This window comes from Engystomops pustulosus, chromosome 1, assembly GCF_040894005.1.
Source record: "Engystomops pustulosus chromosome 1, aEngPut4.maternal, whole genome shotgun sequence".
NCBI lineage: Eukaryota > Metazoa > Chordata > Amphibia > Anura > Leptodactylidae > Engystomops > Engystomops pustulosus.
Genome location: NC_092411.1, coordinates 253,729,365 through 253,751,692, shown reverse-complemented (window position 1 = coordinate 253,751,692; position 22,328 = coordinate 253,729,365). Strand labels below are relative to the sequence as shown.

Genomic DNA, 22,328 nt, shown 5'->3' with positions numbered 1-22,328 from the left:
CAGAAATATAGACATATTATTAAAGATGACTGGTCTTTCTCTTCTATGAGTACCATACAAAATACCCAATGTCATTCTCTGTTATGCATTTATGAAGCTACACAATTTATTCTTAATATCGAGTATTCTGCCCTCATCCCAGCTGCACATGTTCTAAGGATAAAATATTTAGTTGGAAATTATAATATAATTTGCTTTTCACTGTCAAATAACAAAATGGTGTATGATTTGGTTGGCATGTAAAATCATGTAAAAGCTATGCTTCTTTCTTGTATAGAAGTAGCAATAAAATAAGTCTACCGTATATGCCGGTGTATAAGACGACTGGGCGTATAAGACGACCCCCAACTTCTGCCCTAAAAATATAGAATTAGGTATATACTCACTGTATAAGACTACCCCTCTCCCAAATGAAAAAAAGTCTGCTTAAAACTTTGCAAAACAAACAAGAGAGCAAGTGCCTGGTGATCATAACTGTAAGCTGCGATATTAATGAAGATATGACAGGCTTCTGTAAGTGCCACCTGTGACCCCCAGCTCTGTGACGCCGACCGCTGTGACAGGGCGGCTGCATTAGCATACAGCGCGCCGCCCCGTCAGCGCGTACTAAGCCTCTTCTAATGACTGTGAGAGGCGGACTACCGCGCATGCGGCGGTCCAAGGAAGCGGCTCTCTGCGCGCTGACGGGGAAAAAAAACACCTCACACAGTGCGGCCCCCGTATATCCGGCGTATAAGACGACCCCCCACTGTAGCCATTATTTTAAGGGGTTAAAAAGTAGTCTTATACGCCAGTATATACAGTATTTGTTTTTAGGCTCCATCCTAAATTACCCCATTTTACTAATAATAAGACAACATGAGCTGAGGCAGGAAGCCTGTAAATGCTGCGATTTTATCGCTGTGGCTCAGGTTGGATGGTAAGTCAGCTATAAATCATCTGAGCCTAGTTTGTGCCAAGATTCTACACCAAAACTTTGACCCATTTTTGGAACATTGGATGTCAAACACCATTTTTGCAAAGTCACTGCTCCCACGACACATTGGGGAAGATTTATCTTTTCTCGTTCTAGTTTTTCAGTCAGTCTAGTATTGGCTTTTTTGTCGCAAGTGTTTTTTCTTGTGTTAATTAGGGCTTATGCTTGATTTGCTAACATGTTTGTCTAGTGTGAGTCTCCAATTTTTTGTGCAAAAAAGTTACAAAGGGGTTGTAATTCTAAAAAAAACAGATAATCAATTTGACTAACATGCTACAAAAGTTTGCATTTTTAGTCTGGGATTTTTTTTTCTAAAAAGTTTCAAAATGCATAAAAAGTCTAAGCATATAGATCAGCTAGAGTAACTATGAGAATTTTTATGAGACTTTTTTCAAAAGTCTCAAGTCATGAATCTAGCTTTGCACGGTGTTGCACTAGCAGTAGTTCTACGCTTACACCAGATGAAAGAAGTGGAAATAGTCCTGTGAGACTTTTTAACATTGAAAAGTCTCAAAAAACCTCAATGTGACTATTTTGGGACCAATGATAAATAACCTCCAATGTGGTTATACATTCAACACACAAATATTTTAGAAACTTTTTTGGACGGTAGATGATGGGGATTGAACAACATAGTTAAACCGGTAGTTCTTAGCATGTATATGTATAATATATATTGGAAGGAGGAGCAGGGGGCATTTTGGAGAGGAATGCCTTGATATTATTTTTTTTTGTAATAAACATTCTTGTCTATTGTAATGTAATATTTATATGTCACGAAACATACCAAAGAGTTTAAAGCCTTTCAATTTGATCCATTCTCAAACCCACATACACATGCCCAGAGTTATAGCTTGTAGCTGATGGGCCCCAATGCAAAATCTGTAACGGGCCTGAACTGTAATATGTTATATTGGAACAAGACCCCAGGGAGCATCTGAAACCTCTATGGATAATATCCTTTGCACCCATTAAAGGAAACCACTACAAGTATGTTGTCAAGTAGTTGAACAGCTTCTAGATCATGTTTCTTTCATGGCCCAGCGTGGTGACATCAGCCAGAAAATCGACTTTGAAGTGAGAGGTAAGTTAGATGTATAAAGTCAGGGAGGCAGAGAGTTTAACACTGAAATTAAGCTCTTCCCATGTAGTTGACATCATGTACTAGACTTCAAAAGATCTGATCAATGATGTCCCTGGACAAAGGTCCATCAATTACAGTAAAGGGGGTGTTCTAAGGCAGTGAGAGCTTGACTTCAATGTTAAACTCTCCGCCTCCTTGACCTCTTAAAGCCAAATTACATCTTACTTCAAAGTTGATTTCCTGAATGAAGCCACCACCCTGGGTCATAAAAGAAACATCATCTAGAAGCTACTCAGCTGCTTGACAACATACCGCTTATGCTTTATTCTGCCTATTTTTGATGGCAGGTTCACTTTAAATTACTCTCCCCCCCTGTACATATTATTTCTTGGTCTACTTATCATGGTGAGACACAACAAAGATAACACTGGTTGAAGGAAATTAATAGATTGGCCAATATTTACACTACCAGCCCTATTATGCAGAAAAGATCAAATCAAAGTAACATATATTATGTATGGAATATTTACAGAGCTTTATTTTTTATATACAGTTTATGTTGCTTTATACATGTATTTATAACACTGCTCATGTTTATCAAGAGATAAATTTAGATTCCACCCCTCTCGTTTCCATAAATTCGAATGAAAGCAGAGAATTAAACATTAAAAACTAAAATTACTGAATGTTGCAAATTGTCTACATTATAGCAATGTACTAAAGCGCATGTAGTGTGTATGTATGTGAATCAGTATTATTGCTAGCCAGTAACTGTATGTTATATTGCACACACCTCCATGGAAGATCCAGATTCAATTTAGGTCTTCTACTTTCAATTACATATATGAAAATATATATTTCTATTATATGGCTAAAGTGCTCTGCTTTACCTTATGTCCCTTTTTTGCCTGAAATAAACACCAGTATTTACTTTTCAATAAAAATACTTAACAAGCAATGACAAAAATATTCGCAAATGATAGGCAGGATCACAACCGACTGCTGAGGCATGAACATACCATGACACATCATTCATATTACTGGTTTCCTCATAAGTGGTGGTAGAGAGGACATTGGGCTCCTCAAGGTTCAGGTGTGACCACAATCTCTGCATCACTTATTATTTACTTACCCCACTGCAAATAGCTGCGAAGGGGATTTTTAAGGATTCAAAATATACTTCTGTGTTATGTCAAAAACAGTGCCACCCCCATCCACAGGTGACGATTGAATTAATAATACAGCCAAATTCATTTTTACAGAGCTCAAATACAATAGAAACCCATTCGCAATGACAATAGAAACCCATCCACAATTCATTGACACGGGTTGGGGTTTTCAAATCCTGTAAATCCCATTTAAAAAAAAATCCATCCCAAAAGATAGTTTTATGCTTTAATGTTAACCAAGGAAAAGAAACCTTCAAGATAATGAATGTTTTTCTTAGAAAATAACAAAAAAAGAAACAATTTGTCACTCAAGAAAATCAAACAATGTCATATATTGTAGAATCGTGAGACACGAGAATAATTGTTGAAATTCTTAGACTGTTAGACTGATAAAAATGTTGTTAAAATGATTTGATTGTTCTTAGTTTATATGGAGAATTCTACTTTTTAAGATAAATTTTAGAGTTTGTTTTGTTAAGTTGATAATAAAAGGTATCAGGTAAACATTTCCACTTCATGAAATACTGATTCAATTGTTAAACATTGTCCCTTGTGATGTCTTTATTTTCTGTAATTGCCTAAACTTGGTAATAAAATATGATAAGACAGGCGGTCCCCTACTTAAGGACACCCGACTTACAGACAACCCATAGTTACAGACAGACCCCTCTGACCTCTGGTGAAGCTTTGTGAATGCTTTACTATAGTCCCAGGCTGTAATAATCAGCTGTAAAGTGTCTGTAATGAAGCTTTATGGATAATCCTTGGTCCCATTACAGCAAAAAATGTTTAAACTCCAATTCTCACTGGTGCCAAATTTTTTTTTTGTCTGGATCTACAATTATAAAATATACAGTTTCGACTTACAGACAAATTCAACTTAAGAACAAACCTCCGGACCCTATCTTGTACGTAACCCGGGGACTGCCTGTAATAGATTTCTGACTTTGATAGTTTTTGCTATCTTTCACAAAAGATTATTAACAAATTAAATTAACAAAACAAAAAATTATAATATTTTATGATAATCTGATTGGGGTGCAATTGATATTCTATTTTATTTATTCTTTATAGTTTTTTCCCTTTTTGTTATCTTACATTTATATCCTTTAAACACTGAAAATGTTACAAAGAACACTGAGGAGGGCTACAGTTGGACACACATAGGTTAAAAGGCTTTTGGTTTAAAGGTCATCAGGTCCCTCTGAGAAATTTAGGAAGAATATGCAAGAATAGAAGTCAATCACCAAAACCTTAAAAAGTCATTTTACAACTAACTTTCCCTCTAACTTTCTATCCTTCCCTGCTCATTTGCCTTTCATTTTGAAATTTCTGTGAATTCCGTCTTGCTAGCAAGACAGTCAGAAACTTACTGAAGTGTCTATGCTGTGGAGAGGGAGAACAGTGAGTCAGAAGAGCAAATTCTCAAGTAAGGAGCTGAATCTGCAAAATGCAAAGAGTAGAGCTGCTTTATGCCTGAAAAAAAATCTTGAGACATGAGAAAAAAAAAGAGCCATGCAAGTACCAGCTTTACATCCCTAGTCATGTCTTACAGTTTTTTCAAGAGGAGGACTTTAAAATTATAGCATTGCTACTTCCTGATACTGTACGTGGCTTTAAAGGGACAGTTTCTACTTATATAATGTTCCTGAACAACAAGTTGCGTTGGTTATCTGCAACACAATTGGGGGGCTTTTATTTGGCAGAGAAGGCATGTGTAAAAGCTTATCGCAGAAAAGTAGTGTGGACTATAGATGAAAACATGTCTGACCTGGCGGAGATCTCTTCTAGATCTACTAAGAAGCCAAAATCTCTTAGCAGATCTGGCATACCAGGTGACGACTGGGGGGAGTATTCGGACTGGTTGGCAAAAAACCTTAATATAATAATATATTCCCAATGACTTAAATTCCATCAATCTCCGATTGACAAACTTTTACACAGTAATCTCTCCAGAATCAGTAAACAATATTCACGACACTAAGAAATGTTCTATGAAGAAAAATAGGTATTTTCAATAATGTTTATAATACTGTGGTTTTGTTCACATGTAGTTGAAATTCCTTATGCTACTGCGACAGAACAGACATGAAAACACATAAAATCATCAAAATACGGTTATTGAGCTCAAGACATCTAAGACTTAGAATAATACAAATGTACAGTTGACATTGCTGTTAGTCAGCAACATTTTCTGCATTATCCTGATGCAAAAGTCTTAAGAAAATTAGGAAGAAAGTGTATCTACTCATGTGTTCCAAATAAACTGAGTGGGGCTTAGCAAGAGAGTTACATAGTTACTCAATACTGTAGGTACAATGCCCAGCACCACTACAACTGGAATGAAACAGGAAGTCAACAGCTCCATTTGCAGTATAGTGGTCAGACGTGGTTACTGCAAATTATTCTTTATTCATCTGAATAGGAGTTTAGCTTTAATTACTTTATTCAGACACTACACAGAACTTTCGGACTCATTCTCTGTTCATCTGAGGAGGATGCTAGTTGTTGGACCCTATTAATCTGATATTGTTGACCTATCCTTATTATAGGTCATTTATCATTTTTATAATGACATAGATGTCACTACGGCTACAGGCCATGAACCCTGTGTAATTTTATTCTGTAACAATATTCCCTCTTATTTTTATGACACTTCTTATACTGTACTTCTGGTAGGTACAGTAGAGGCTAACGCAAAAGAGTATGATCTGAAAATCTTTCAGAATTTGGTTATATTCTGTAACCCTGGGGACATCTACATTGGATCTGGGTATATAGAAGATACTAGGACAGTGATGGCAAGTCACAAGCTCACTGTGGTCACCTAGTACCCCATCAGCCTAGCACAGAGTTTGCCAGACAGGACTCATAGCCTCCTCTTACAGTACCTGACCACCCAGGATGTACCGTGATCAGGGCCGTTTTTAAGCAACACAACCTCAGCTGCCAAGGACCATGGGAAGAGAAAGAAGGTGGAGACCAGGTTGTGCTATCATTTTAGGTCCTGTGACTCTTCCTGTTCAGGGATCCCTGGAAGGAAGCTGATCATATAAATGTATCCTTCTTTCAACTGTATTGCTGTCCACAGGACACAGATACGATTGAAAGTTGTGACTCAGCAGGCAGCACTGTGCGAATAATTAATTTGGTTTTAGTTGTAGTTGGGACACTCGGTCTCTAACAGATTCATCATCACTTACTAGGAGGTTTCAAATTAAGACACTATCAGAGTAACAATTTTTTTAGGAGGGCTAGGGAATAAAATAATTGGTTGGAGAGGTTGATGCATCCTTACATACAAAAACAAAGTAATAATTAGGTTTATAAAGTTTGAATGTGGTCGTACCTGCTCCCATCTCTATTCTACCCTGAAACTGATGACATTGGTATGTAAACTTCTTTGATTCCTGTAAATTATGAACCCGCCTGCTTCCAAAGAAAAAGCACCGATGTAAACAAGTCAGCCAGCATCCCCACTGATGTTAGAATAACAATGTATCAAATAAATACAATAGTAATTGTACTATACTATAGCAATACTAAAAACTATAACGTCTTCCTCTTTCCATGTTACATTTTGCTGTCATTTAGAAATTTGCCTTCAATGGCATTTTATATAAACAAAAAAAAGTAAATGGCAAACAGAACAGAAATGTTAGTGCAATTCCAGTAAAACAAGCACATTTTAGTAAAGGTTTCAATGTTTCTGACATACAAATTTCCCTGATCAACTTGTTGAACGCCAAACAATGCTACTAAATTGGAATCATCCCGTTTAGTATTCATCAAAGAAAGAAAGAACTTTAATAATTTCTACATTAAAACATAGTTTTAATTATTTCCGTGAAATGGATGGAACACCTAGAGGATGGAATCGGGAAGGGCTTTCAGTACATAAGAACATTGCATTATCATATAAAAGATTAACATTGTAGTTAACAAAATAGGATCCCCCCCCCCCAAAAAAAAAAAAAAATCAAAACTTGTCTTGTATTCTCTGTTAACAAGCAGCCTTTTCTCATATACTGCAGTGACACTTTAGTCCAAAGTGAAAATACTTTGCGGTCAAGAAGAAACTTTTTTTTTAATACGTCAGGACTGCTACAGTATCTATTCAAAGCTCATTCGAGTTAACAGAGCCCCCTCCCCCCTCTCCTTGGATGAGAGGTGCTTACTGTACATGTCAATTCACAAGGTATTTGTCATACATACTTAAACAATCTATCAGAGTCTGCGAATGCCAATACACTGTTAGCATACAAAGTGCCAAGTCTACTTCGAAACGACAAGCCCTTCAATGGCAAGTTCCCTGTTCAGGTAGGTGGCCCAATATACCAGGTTAAAGGTACCGAATAAGAGTGGAAAGACTATCCTAGACATTCTGTCGATTTTACTAACACTGTTAAACGTTTTCTTTGCCTCCTGTGGTTTTGCTTTGTTTGCATCTGCCGTGGCACTTTTTGATATTGTGGGGAGGGCAGAATCCTTAGTGATGTTTGGAGCATAGTTTGCTACAGCGACTGCGTAGGCATTGTTTTTCTTAATTACTGACGCTTTCTCTTTTTTCTGGAACAAGAGTAAATTGATTATAAAAGTTAGTATAGCAGTAAAAAAAAAACAAGGAAAAGATTTACTCATGGTTTACAAAGATTTTTGCATTGTGTGTTCACCACTAATATGTAAAAAAAAACTATAGGAAAAAGAGAGAGGGAGATTTTAGTTGAGATTATTTAAATCCACAAAACAACAGCTATTAGATCACACCATGAATGTTTAGAAATGTAATAACTATAGGGGGATTTTTTAAATGTTGCTGCATTGTTCCCCCCACCCCAATGCCGAGATATATAGAGCGGCTTGGGCAGACAATTCTACGCCAGGTCCTGTTTGTGTAGGATTGCGCTATTAACTGTTTCAGGAACTGACAGAGGCCTTAACTAGTGAGCCAGGGCAGGGGGTCCCTGCCCAATGCCAGCAGGAGGGCAGGAGATTCCTATTCCTATTCTTGTGCCTATCCATCCCCTATATGTCTAGAGTACAAAATGTGAGTACAAGCCTAAGGCTGTAGCGGATATAAAAATAGGGGCCACTGGTGATAGGAGGCATCCTGATGAACCAAGTCCAATGAAAAGAAAGGTAAGTTGCTTTTACAGCACCTGGGGCAAGTCCTGAAAAATAAGTGATCCCCAACCAACCCTTTAATATTTAAATAACAAAATATTTATACAAAAAAAAAATTTAATTTTATATTTGATCATTTCTTAACATCATTTTTTTCTGTATAGAAATAAACTAAAAAAAAACTTGACTAACCATTGCACACTTTTTTTCCTCAGTTTTTGTTTATTTATTGGTATCCTAGCAGATTATTGTGGAATAAACATTTTTTTCTGTGTCCTGTCCAACAAGATTTTTCTCATAGTTATACTCCGAGTAGAGTTTGTAAGCCCAAAATCCATCATGTGTGATTTGATTTATTTGGAATAAATTGTTTTATTACATAGCTACATTGGTCATTTGAACATTATTTGGCTATATGCAAAAGGACCTGTAAGTGCTCCCCCTTTTTTTTTGTTTTTTTTCTATTGTACTTATGCTCCATTCTCACAGATGCTGCAATAAACATTGCATCAAGACTAAGGTGCATTCTCAGGTTCTGTAGGACCTCTATCCGGCTTTTTCAGTTTGAGGTTTAATTCACTGATTGAAGATCTAATTAACGTGCCTCAAATTTCCCTTTAAGTTACAGTAAACATGTCCTAATATGCAATAACCTAACAAGCAAAAAATGTTTTAATAATATGTTCAGTTTCAATCCACTTCAAGACCAAAGTCAGCAGTGGCACCGGCAGAAATCGATTTTTGATATATGTTCAAAAACAGTAAAATTTTAAATTGTAGGTTTTTATTTTAATTTCTAAAAGATGAGACAGTTTGGTACCGATATATAGAGACAATTATTGGGAAATCCACATAGCTATTTATCTAAACTAAAAACATAATTCTTACCTTATCGTTGACAACACTTTTTCCATCCCATGCCCATCCTCTCTTGGTAAAATAGTTAACAGTGGCAAATTCTATCAAGGCGGAGAAAACAAAGGCATAACAGACAGCAATGAACCAGTCCATAGCTGTAGCATAGGCTACTTTTGGCAAGGAGTTTCTAGCACTGATACTGAGCGTTGTCATGGTCAAAACAGTTGTGACACCTAAAAGCAAAACAAAATATCAATTAGTGATTTCAGAATAATTTGTGACATACACATACATAGATATACATACAGGAGTTTCCCCTACTTAAGAATACCCAGTTTACAGTTGACCGCTAGTTACAGACAGACCTCTGGTGAAGCTCTCTGGATGCTTTACTTTAGCTATAGGTTGCAATGATCAGCTGTAAGGTGTCTGTAATAAAGTTGTATTAATAATTCTTGTTGCCATGACTGTCACTGGGACAGAAAAAAAATTGCTTGGAGTAACAATTATAAAATATACCAGTTCGGACTTACGTACAAATTCAACTTAAGAATATTCTTAAAGAACCCTTTTACGTATCCCGGGGACTGCCTGTATATACAGGTACATTAAGTAAAGAAAGATCAATAAGGATAGAATTCAAAAACATTTTCAAAATTAATTGTTACTCATGATTTAATTGCACTCCCTTCAACTTGACTTTTTATAAAGCTGTGTATCATGTTCCAGTGTGTACCTCAGGAGTAATAGGGGCACATCTACTAAGGTCCTTGAGCCAGTTTTATGTTTTCACATTCTTTTAGTTAATAAATGCTTGCATGTGTATATAAGAAGTGTCTGTGCCACATATGTGTCTCATACCTTTTTGTGTTTCGGCTGCACTATTCTTTACACAACAAATTTTGTCACTGAAAGGGGGGTTCCGGTGCACAGTCAGACTGTTAAATGTGCAACCAAAACAATTTGGAGCTGGAGCAGTACAGGCAGTGCCAGACTAGTGAAGAGTGGGCGCCACAATACATGAATCTGGTGCACTCTGCCTACTCCACAAGCAACCTGCACTCAATACAGTTTTCCCTGTTTTTAGGAATTATTCCCCATAACGTATGACCAGAAGCCCTTCAAGGCAGGTCAGTTCTCTAAATTGAACAGGAGCACACTTGATTCCTAAATGTTCAGAGGTAACATTTTCAAATATCATGAAATACAGTTGGTATCTTCAGTTACATCTTGGCAGTGGCAGTTTTTGTGGAATGTTTTGATTCTCATCTTCACCATTTTCATTATGAATTAACAAGAAATGAAATGCAATTGGGTAATTTTTTAAAGAGGTTTTCTGACTGTTTAAAAAACTTAGCAGGTAGGTTGGGGAGGGCTTAATAAACCTATACTTACCTGGCTTGTCCAACTGCTCCTGTCCCAGCACTGGGTCATGGGGAGAGGTAGGCATTCAAGGATGCTGCACCTTGCTGGAGCATAGGTGCCTTGCCCCTGTAAACAAACAGGGGCACTGCTCGAGCGGCCCACGTTGCAGTAGACCGGACTGCCAGAGAAGGTAAGTAAAGGTTAATTTTTTAAAAGCCCTCCCTGCCCACCTGTTAAGTTTTTCAAATAGTCAGACTACCCTTTTAAAACTGGCATTTTAGACATCAATCTTAAAATCCCCCCAAGAGCGCTCCTCTACCCAAATCTACTAAGAGATCTACTAAGAGGCTCCAGTCAATATCCGCCAGAGTGGACCTGACTTGGCAAAGATTTCAGCTATAGTCTTCACGGATTTTCCAGGAGACCATATTAAATGTGGTGGGCCAGGGTATTCATGTCCTTGCCAATACCAATGTCGCCATGCTCCCCACCCATACATGCCCAAAATAGCATCCGGAGAGAAAAAAGCTCAGATCTGGGGATGGTGAGATTTACATGCCTTATCTGCAAGAAAACTAGCGAGAAGACATAGTCAATCTTCCCCAATGTTGTAGGGTTTCTTAATGCATTGATTCAATAGGACTTACTGGAAAACTTGCAAGATTGCTGCCACCGCAACTGTATGACCCACCACACTGGGAAAACCTTGTGTAATATAATTCTCGGTATCTGGAGATGGGTCCCAGCAAACAGAGAACAGCTTTAAAATATGGGATAAATACTTTAAGTTAAAAGTAAAAATGGCATACAAAAAGCCCCATTTCATGCCACTTTTGGCATGACAGGGTGGGAAGCAAGGTGTGTATGGGCAGATGGATGCATGAAAACCAGGAGAGACTATGACTGAAGTCTCCACCAGGTCTTACATGGCAGAATTAAATCCAATGGTGGAGCACACCACTGGATATACTAAGAGGTTTGAGTCTCTTAGTTTATCTAATATGTAGTATTCCGACAGGGGAGAAATGAAATATGAATAAATTTCAATGGGTGTTGTTTATCATTGGTTGCACAGGACTATTTCTGCCACTTCATTTTTCTGTCGTAAACAAAGAACTTTGCTAGTGCAAAGCCAGATTCATGATTTGCAACTTTCTTAAAAATGTGTATAGTCACTCCAGTCCCCTAATGGGACTTTTTATGCTTTTTGCAACTTACTGAAAAAAAAAAATCTCAGACAGCAAATATATAAAAACACTTATTTAAGGTCCTATGCCATTTTAATGAATCTGAGCTCCAAATACAGACATAGGGGGTAATTTATCATTAGGCAGCTCCTTGGGATAGTTCTATGTCTTTTTTTGTTGCCCTCAGATTCATTAAAGTGGTTTTGGCCCTTTAATAAATGTTCTTATGGTATGCTTTCTGTATGGGATTTTTTTTGCAAAAAGTCCCCCCCAAAATTCTCAAAATACATAAAAAGTCCCAGAAAGTGCCAAGTCAGGAATCTGGCTTTGCATGGCGTTGCACTAGCAGTAGTTCTTTAATTACATCACGTTAATGAAGAAAAATAGTTCTGTGGGACTTTTCATTGCTAAAAACCTCAATGCTCAATGCTTTTTTTTATGTCAAACCCCCCCCAGAAAAAACAATGATAAACTACCCCATGGTCTCTAAATTTTTTAATTTTTTTTTTTTGCCCAGTCAGGATTTCAACATTCTCTTCTCTTTAACATGCCATCTAGACATAGAGATCTCTCTATGTATATCACCACACTATCCTTTTTTAAAAACATATAAATAATACAGTTAAATTGAATTAATAAAAATGTATAAGACACTAAATAAATTATATATTTTATATTAACATTACTAGGACAATCTTCACAATACATATAACAAACTGTCATAAAAAACTAAAATTCTCCTCATAAAACGCTGGTTGATTGTTATTGATTGCATGCATTTCAACGCATATGTGATTAGCCTGAGCCCCACCCCCAGACGTTTCCATTGCATTTCTAAAAGCAACAGCCCATGTGACCGCCCCGCCCTAAAAATATTATTTAGATGATACTTTTCTCTTTTCTTAAAAATATTGTATCAGTATCAAGAATCGTGATACTTCTCAAGATATCATATTACACTCAAAATTCTGGTATCGGTGCAACACTAGCCCAAACGAATACTTTTTTTACATTTTAAATTGTTATAAAGGATGAACAATGTTTTATTATAATACATTTTTCAAGTGTTTTAAGGGAAGAGCTAGAAGCTTCTAAAAAAGATATTTTACAAGATGAAATGAAACATATTAAAGAATAATTCAGAACTTTCATGAAAACATGACAGGGTTGGCACAATGTGTGGACATGATAAGATTGGAATAACATAAAACAGCTTCCTAAATTGACTAAAATGACTCAAAGTAAAGAGATCTAAGAACCAAATTAAATTGACTTAATTACTTTTACTTTTTGAGAGTGAAGGCTTCTTTTACAGAACATTTTAAAATTGGTTTACAATTGTTTTTATGTGGAACATTGAGGTAAGCAAAAGTACGTTAAAATTTATAAACTCACATTCTGTTATCTGACATAATGGGGCTAATTTACTAAGGGTCCGTCGGACGCATTTTCGTTGGGTTTCCCGGCAATTTCCGTTTTACGCCGAACTGCCCCGGGATTTTGGGGCATGCGATAAGATTTTGGCGCATTGGCGCCGGCTTGCACGTATTAGAAATCAGGGGGTGAGCCGTCGGACAACCCGACGGAGTCGGACAAACTGCGGAATTTAAAAAAGGATTTGATCGCAAGATCAAGACCTCAATGCGGAAGCGATGGATGCAGGAACGCGGCAGGAAAACGCGGCAGACCCAAATCCTCATCGGACAACGCACCGTGGGATCACGTCAGGACCTGGTAAGTAAATGTGCCCCAATATCTGTTTAACATGCACTAGGAAGTGACTAGTTATGCCTTTACATATGGTATGCTGTAACTTTTCCAAAAATGAAAGACCAATAACTGCTTTGGCACCTCCAAAGCTTTATTCCAAACACATTAAAAGCCACAAAACATGCGCAGAAGGTATGGAGGCCTACCCATTTAAAACCTTAGATCCCAATGATTAAGAACTAAGGTTGGAAACGCAGAGTTTTCTACAACGAATGCACATGTCTTGTATGCAGTTTGGAATAAACTTTGGATTTAAATGTTTCACAGGAATGTTTTGCTGTGAATTTTAGAATATTTTCAATTCAGCTGGCGGTGTGCACTCCCTCTGATATGGACAACACATACTAATTAAAGTGGGTAATATATAGATTTAGTTTTTTCTGCTAATTTAAGTAAACTGTAAATGTGTGACAGCTTGGACCCCGTGATGATCAGAACAGGTGTCTCTTGTTGTAGGACCCACATGTGCACTGTTACTAAACCTATCTCTATGAGACCATGAGAAGCCAAGCAAAGTCTTTCCATTGTTGGTTGTAAAATAAATTATTTTGGTTGCAATATATATATATATATATATATATATATATTTACACTAAGTACACTATGTATGCAAGTAAAGATGCGTATATATGAACAAAAAATTCTATATCATAGCCAATAAAATGAAGAGATTGAATTACTTTCTCTTAGAACAACATGACTCATGGGACAAGCATCTACGTAATTCTACAGGATAATTCAAAAATCTGACAAACTCTTTTTTACCGTTTACTAAATGTTTGTCTTAAGGTTAGGTCTACATTCAAAATAAAACGACTCATGTGTGGAAATTGTTAAATATGTGTATTGTACAATTATTATGCATGTGTGCACCTGGGCTTTTGTTACAGCTGCAGTACAGACTACTCTAGTGGAAGTAATAATAATGTTACTTTATTTACATATTTTATGCAAAGCGATAAACATATTGTATGTATGGTTTATTGAATGCAAGAAAAAACAAATAAAAATGTGTTTATTCATAGGAAAATGCATTCTCAAACGGATGTGAAAATCCTCTTACCCTCTGGCCCATTATAAGATATGGCATTAGCTACCACTTTTTGCAAAGTGGGAAAAATTGTCCATGTTTAATAAAAATAAAACCAGAGACTGATACACATTTTTTTTTTTATTTAAGCCATAGTCATTTATCTTCTATTTACGGAAAATAATTTTGGTGAATACATCTTGGCTGCTTACAGAATTTAGAAATATACAGCCTTGTGTCCTGGAGGAAGCTGTAGAAAGGAGATGATTTTATAAAGTTTATAGAAAACGGTGTTGGCAAACAAGCATTATGCAGTGACCATTACTTATTGGTAACCAATCAAAATTAAAAGGCCTCATCAGGCTAGATCTCAAATTCCCATAAAACATAGCTTTTATTTCAGTAACCTTGTAAAATAAACTAGAAAAACTAATGGAATCCTAAATGCTAAAAGGAATCTGGAATCGAACTCCACCGGTCAGAACAGTTAAGACCTGGTTCCACTGGTGCAGATATCAGATACAGGGGCACATTTACTAAGGGTCTGCGGAGCGCATTTTTGTCAGGTTACCTGATGATTTCCGTTTTGCGCCGAATTGCCCCGGGTTTTTGGCGCACGCGATTGGATTGCACACGACAAAAACGGGGGCCAAGGACGCACAATTTTCATGAATCGCGCCGGACTTCATGCTCGTCGGACTGTCCAAATCGGGGATCGCAACAAGACCAGGTAAGTAAATTTGTCTCATTGTCTCACTGGTTTAGACTATAGCAAATACTATGGGCTGGGGCATTCACGCCCCCGCCTGCCCATTCATGCCGAAAGTGGCGTGTGAGCCGTAAAACCACCATAACTGCCATTTCTCTACCAGAAAAGTCATAGTAGATCTCCCCCAAAGTGTTAGTCATCAATAAGGAGCCTTAGCAGACAAATTGATAATGCAATCATTTACAATAAGTGCAATAATTTACAATAATTCCAAATCAAAAGATAAATAACATAAAACTACCAGGTGTGTTTTACAAATTCAAAATAGTACCACTTAACAAGGGAACCTGCCATCAGAAATTGACCTAATTAACCACTACCAGTATAGTGTAAAGCAGATTAATACCTTCAGATGATGTTTTTTTCATGGTGCAGTATGGTGGCATCATCCAGAAAATCAACTTTAAAATAAGTTATAAATTGGTTGTATAAAGTCATGGAGGTGGAGAGCTCAGCATTGAAGTCAATCTCTCCTCATCTCAGAATGAAGGAGATCTGGTTAGTGATTTGTCTGGATGTAGGACCACCGATTACAGTATAGAGGGCATTTGGGCGATTTTCTGGACGATGCCACCCTGCTGGAACATGAAATAGAAGTTGTTCAGCTGCTTGATTACATACTGGTATTGGCATACTAGGTCAATTTATGCTGACAGAAAAAAAACCTCTAAAAATTTTATTTAGCCAGTACTCCTTTTTTTCTAAAAAAGTTGTCTAAGATTATTTTTCATGATCCAAAACTACTGAGAATGGAAGAAGGGTGTGGGAGGACAGCAAACTGTAGACTTATTATGCTCTACAATGACAAATCAAGAAGTACAAAGCAATAAAACCGTGTTGTCAGTGACTCATCCGTTAAAAAAAATGAAAAGGCAAATTGAGGGTTTAAGGTAATAAAAGTAACAATTATAAAGCCCCCTGCTGCAAGGCACATTTTTCTTGTGACAACTATTTGTAAATGGCAATTATTTCCATATTTAATTGTTCTTTATTGATATTCACTGATATATATTGTCAGTTTCTGAAAGAGTTATACATTTATCATCAAGTGGATTTAATGAGAATGTGTCAGATCTGTTTAAAAAAATTAGATTTTTACGCCATAATACAGAAATAATTATAAGCACAATCGCTTCCACGTCCCTAAAGTCCCTAAAAGATGCAAACCCAAAGGGATACAATGAGAGCTGTTATTGATTCTGTATACATTCTGTATGGATTCTAAGATTAGAGGCAGATGGGGATGAAAGGATCCCCATTCGAATTCTGAACCCAAACTCTCACCCTCTCTGATAACACCTGCCTTTAGTGCTGGGGGGTTCCACTCATCACTAGGGGCAGATAAAAGAATACCATTCTTTTCCTGGCTCCTAACTGACTGAAAAAGATCATGTGACTCAACAGAATCGAGAAGTATTCCTTTCAGGCTCAGTTCTTTTTGCTGTTATGTTATTTTTTTTTTAATTGAATACAATTTGACAGTCAAAACTTTTTTAGATCATCACACTTTTGCCTTTATTTTTAAGGATTGTCCTTGTAAAAAGAAGTAAACTTTATTGTGATTTGCTGTGTTTCCTGATTACCCCCAGGGGATAGGGGTAAGGGCAGGGTTGATTGAAAAAAAAGAAAGTAAACTTATCATTCTCGGCCGCCCGATTCTAGCATCTTTTTATGTTGCAAGTAACATTCTGTGGTCCAAACCCTACTCCAACCATTAGAAGTCCTAGAAAAGCCCTTTAAAGGGAACCTCAAGAAGGTTGTTTTTCAACAATGACATGTTCCAGTAGGCTATTGCCTTGCTCAAGTCCAAATTAATTTGTGTGGTCTATAATCTTGGATTTTATCTTACCTGGTATTTTTTAGTGAGTCCCATGGGGAATCCTCTCCTGGTCTCCTCTGATCCCCACTTACTTAAGCTCACTACTGCTAACAATCATTACACTTGTGCAGTGAGCTCTAGGTTTATCCAATGCGAAATAAAAGGTGAGGAAAACTGGCCGGTTGTTAGGCAGCGGAACTCACTAGACCAGTGATGGCGAACCTATGGCACGGGTGCCAGAGGTGGCACTCGGAGCCCTTTCTGTGGGCACCCAGGCCTTCACCCCAACACAGAGTTTGCCAGCTAGGACTCAAGGCTTTCTCCTGTGATCCAATACAGCCCAGGACGTGCCATGCTCAGCGCTATTTGGATTCTTGAACTACAGGAGAAGCAAGAAGGTGTGGATCGAGATGGATTGTCATTGAAGCTCCTGTTCTGGGTCCCCTGATCCTTCCTGTTCAGGGGACCCTGGAGGGAAGCTATAATCCAAATAGCTTCATCATCTTTATATTGTATTGGTGAACTCAGGAGGCCAATACGATTAAAACCTGTGATACAGCAAGTTGTCATGTTGGCACTTTGCGACATATAAGTGGGTTTTGGTTATAGCTTGGGCACTCTGTCTCCAAAAGGTCCGCCATCACTGCACTAGACGCTACTGGCAAGGAACCATGTAGCATAAAATCTAAGATTATAAACCACTCAAATTGGATTTTGAGTTCATTATACAGCTACCTGACTAAAGCCTACTGGAACCTGTCATCATTAAAAAAAACAACCTTCTTGATGACAGGCTTCCTTTAAATTAGTCCTGCTACAAATGTGTAGATCATACAATTGCATACACAATATACAATATATGTACGTAAAAAGACTCTTTTCTTCTTTTGTTTGGTTTATATTTGATTATTACATACTGTATTTCATTTTAAACATGTCATTTATACATTTACCATTATAATAGAGTTACATGACCTTTCAATAATAACTGATCTGTAAGACCTTAACATTACAATGCACAGCACATGGCAGAGATATATAAATTAAGTAGCAATCACTTTTTTCTTATTATGTTAGTACTTTTTGCTTGGATCTGATTGCAATCAATGGAATTTTGCTCTCATAATATCATCTATGGGACAAGTGGCTACATTTTGGCCAATCAAAACAGCTTAGCCGTGTCTGATTGTTATGATGTGCAGATATGTGACGGATAGACATTATATTATTTTGGATTTCCATTATTCAGTGGATATTATGAGGCTAGATGCAGTTTTGTGTCACAACGTATTGCTTCTTCTAAAATATAAGACCTTGAAGATTATTGCATGTAATTTAGCACATGGAAAGGCACTTAATAGTCATTAGATGAAATTAAAACGGAATGTGTCCGCAATGTTGAACATAGAAAGTGGCAGGCAATGTAAGGTAGCAGTCCTAGAGATTTGTTTAACCATAGCTTTATATGTGTTGTTCATAGTAGCAGTACTATATACAAAAAAAGAATTTATATTTCAGGATTCAAGCAGAATTTGGAGTTGCACAGCCCCTCTTCCTATGGCAGCAACTTCTGTTTGAATACTGAAGAGTGACTATGCTCAGTGAAGAGATCTCACACACCTGTGTACCAAATTCCAAAGTCCAGCTACAATCCTGGAATATAAATGCATTTTTCACCGGGCTCTACTTCAGACAATCCTGGGCTGTGTCTTCACAGATTATGGTTGAGCGCCGAATGATATTTTAGAGTGAGCTTACACTGGAAAAAGAAATATTGGATATTTTCAGATACCCACCGGCACCAGAGGCTGTCGCATGGTTAATAAAATGAAAGGCGAGCACCCACCTGGAATTATTGCTTTAAATACCTTAAAGGGATATTCCCATCTGGGCATTTACATTTAATTAAATTCATTTGCCATTTGTAAATATTTCTTCAATTGGATGTTAATAAAGAAAATGTTCCTGTGTGAAGATAGTTTCCCATATATGTAGTCATGTTGTCCCTTAGAAACTAGATAGCTTCCTCGGATACGACCACGTCACACTCTGGCAGCGGTGGCCAGACATGCTGTATAAAGTCCTGCCCGAACCACCTGGATTAAGCGATCATTACCACAGAACTGTTGCGGGACATGTAGCAACTCCCGGACATTTTATATACAATAACCTTTTGTTTCTTTGTGCAATCTCTCCAGCAGAGGTGGCCGTATCCGAGGAAGCTATATCGTTTCTAAGGGACAACATGACTACATTTATGAGAAATTATCTTCACAAAGGAACATTTTTTTTAATAACATCTAATTGAAGAAATGTTTACATATGGCAGATTAATGAAACTGAATGTGAGTGCCCAAACGAGAATGCCCTTTAATAATACTTTACTATATCTGCACTATTTGTTTCTCTTCTTTTATATTATTTGACAAGGATATAGTGAAAAATAGAATAATAGTTTCTAAGGTTCTAACCGTAAAAATCCAACATCTCTAAACCTCCTGAAATATTTTGGAAATACGGTATAACCAGTTCAATGATATAAAGTATATATAGTATAAGAAAAAATCTGAATTTCCATCAAGCCGAAATGACTATTTTCCCTTTATATAGAACAGGTTGTCACTAATGCAACACACAAGCCAATATGTCCTAAAAGGCTATATGTCCTGGAATGAGGTAGTTACTACTCTCAATGAAAATGCCAACATTTATCACCAACATGCCCATCAATAACCTGAAGGACACGGAGCTGTAATGAGCCATTCGTCATGTCTGATACCAAATCTCTACAGATCGTAATCAAAACAACCTATTTACCTGCTCTACACACTAGACCCAAAGATATAGTACATATCATTGTTGGGTAATGAGAACAGAGACTGCACTTAGATCATTTGATTCTTGAAGACACTCAATTTGAAAGAGCTCCTGGCATGTAGCCCTGAGGAAACAATAAGAAGAAATTGTAATGTAAAAAAGTTGATGCATATTAATGACTTCAAGGCAGCACATGAAGGTATCATCTTGGAAAACCTTGGTGATCGTACTGGGACAGAGCGGTGCATGATAATGCATTTCCTAACCTCAAATGTGATATATCAGCATAATAGTAATGCAGTAGAGAGCTGACTGCAGCTGTCCGTGAATTATTTCTAAGATAATGAATGGACATCTCTGGAGTAGGGGTGAATTACTAATTAACAATTTATAAGGGTCCAAAATAATTATTTTCCAGAAATAAAAGCTATGTTCTTCACAAACACTTAACAAATCTTACTGGAAGACTCAATCTGACCAGGTCTGACCTTGCATAGATATCTGCTATAGTCTCTGTGGGTGTTCCGGTGGAGATTATAGTAAATGAGGAAGACGGAGCATTCATGTCCTTGCCAACACCCAAAACCAACCCCTCCCCGACAAATCTAAAGTGGCATTCAGGCCAGGAAAGGCTCTGAACTGGCAGAGATGGGGAGATTTACATCCTTTTTCGCCAGATAAAATTTTTAATGTAGCAAATGTTTAAAATTACTTGGTTTGTTTAATTTTATGTGCATTAACTCCTCACTCCATGTCCTATATATCAGACGCTGAGGGCAATGACTTAGCACTTAGCATCCGATATATTGGACAAGTGCGCTTCCTGGTTCTGTGATGTTATCCTGTCTCGTGACAGGGTGACAAGTGTATGGGGTGGGTATGGACTGCAAGGCGACACCCACCCGCTGACAACACAGGACCAATTTGAGGAGGAAGTAGTACACTCCGTTTGTGGAGGTGGTAGTGGTGCACGCTGTGTGTGGAGGACGTAGTAGTGCATGCTGTGTGTGGAGGAGGTAGTAGTGTACGCCATGTGTGGAGGAGGTAGTAGTGCACGCCGTGTGTGGAGGACGTAGTAGTGCACGCCGTGTGTGGAGGAGGTAGTAGTGCACGCCGTGTGTGGAGGACGTAGTAGTGCACGCCGTGTGTGGAGGAGGTAGTAGTGCACGCCGTGTGTGGAGGAGGTAGTAGTGCACGCCGTGTGTGGAGGACGTAGTAGTGCACGCCGTGTGTGGAGGAGGTAGTAGAGCACGCAGTATGCGGAGGAGGTAGTAGTGCATGCCATGTGTGGAGGTGGTAGTAGTGCACGCTGTGTGTGGAGGATGAAGTAGTGCACACCGTGTGTGGAGGTGGTTGTAGTGCACGCTGTGTGTGGAGGATGAAGTAGTGCACACCGTGTGTGGAGGTGGTTGTAGTGCACGTTGTGTGCGGAGGATGTAGCAGTGCACACTGTGTGTTGAGGATGTAGTAGTGCACACCATGTGTGTAGGAAGTAGCAGTGCACACCATGTGTGGAGGATGAAGCAGTGCACATGTGTTTGGAGGAGGTAAAGGTGCATGTGTGTTTGGAGGAGATAGAGGTGCACTCAATTTGAGAACTTGGTAGCAAAACTGCAAACCTTCAAAAAATTCAAACAAAGCAAACATTTAAAAATTATGGAAATAGAAAAAAGACAAATGGCAAAAGTTTTCTACAAAAAAAAACTGTGTTATGACTTTTGTCTAAAAAATAGAACATTTGAAAGTTAAAAAATGATAATTTTTTTCACATTTTTCCTAAAATGTTGAATTTTTATCCCCCCAAAAAACCTGACCAATCATCAAAATTATACTACTAATATAAACTACAATGTGCCACGAGAAAACAGTCTCAAAATCAGTTAGATAAGTTAAAGTGTTAAACAGTTATTACGACATGAAGAGACACTGGTCAGAGTTCAAAGAAAAGGGTTCCAGGAAGTGACTTCCAGACTTGTAGGGGCAATAATATTCATACAGGGCCCATGGCAGTCTTAACCTGCCCTTGATTCTGGGAAATATAAAAATGTGTTTGGTGTTTCCCAACTAAAAATAGAGCTTACTATTTCCTTAGAACATATACTTTATAGGATACTAGAAGTTGGAGTCACCAACTCACCAATCTGAAGACCCATTCTATGGATATGTTAAGCCTGGAAAACTCCTTTAAGCTGTTTTTCACACAGCAACGCGATCGTGTGACAGCCTGACACACAGTGATATGATAACTGACCTATTTGTGTCTATGTGTGGTCACCCAACGGATGGAAGATGTGACATTGCAGTCTTTCAAGGCTTTTGTTATCCCGTAGTCCAGGCTTCATGAGAAATTCTACCAAACT

At 37.7% G+C, this 22,328-nt stretch overlaps 1 protein-coding gene across 4 annotated transcripts in view; it reads right to left on the bottom strand.

Annotated features, from left to right (window-relative positions):
- Positions 1-1,091: 1,091 nt before the first annotated feature.
- The window catches only part of GABRA2 (gamma-aminobutyric acid type A receptor subunit alpha2), a 106,740-nt gene continuing 85,503 nt past the window's right edge, over positions 1,092-22,328 (bottom strand). For all 4 annotated transcript variants that reach the window (XM_072124855.1, XM_072124847.1, XM_072124862.1 and 1 more), the window contains exons 9-10: positions 9,242-9,444; positions 1,092-7,798 (exon numbers count right to left, since the gene is read on the bottom strand). In XM_072124855.1, coding sequence (XP_071980956.1) covers positions 7,505-7,798; positions 9,242-9,444 — 497 coding nt within the window. In that variant the 3' untranslated portion in view covers positions 1,092-7,504. The remainder of the gene's footprint in view (positions 7,799-9,241; positions 9,445-22,328) is intronic.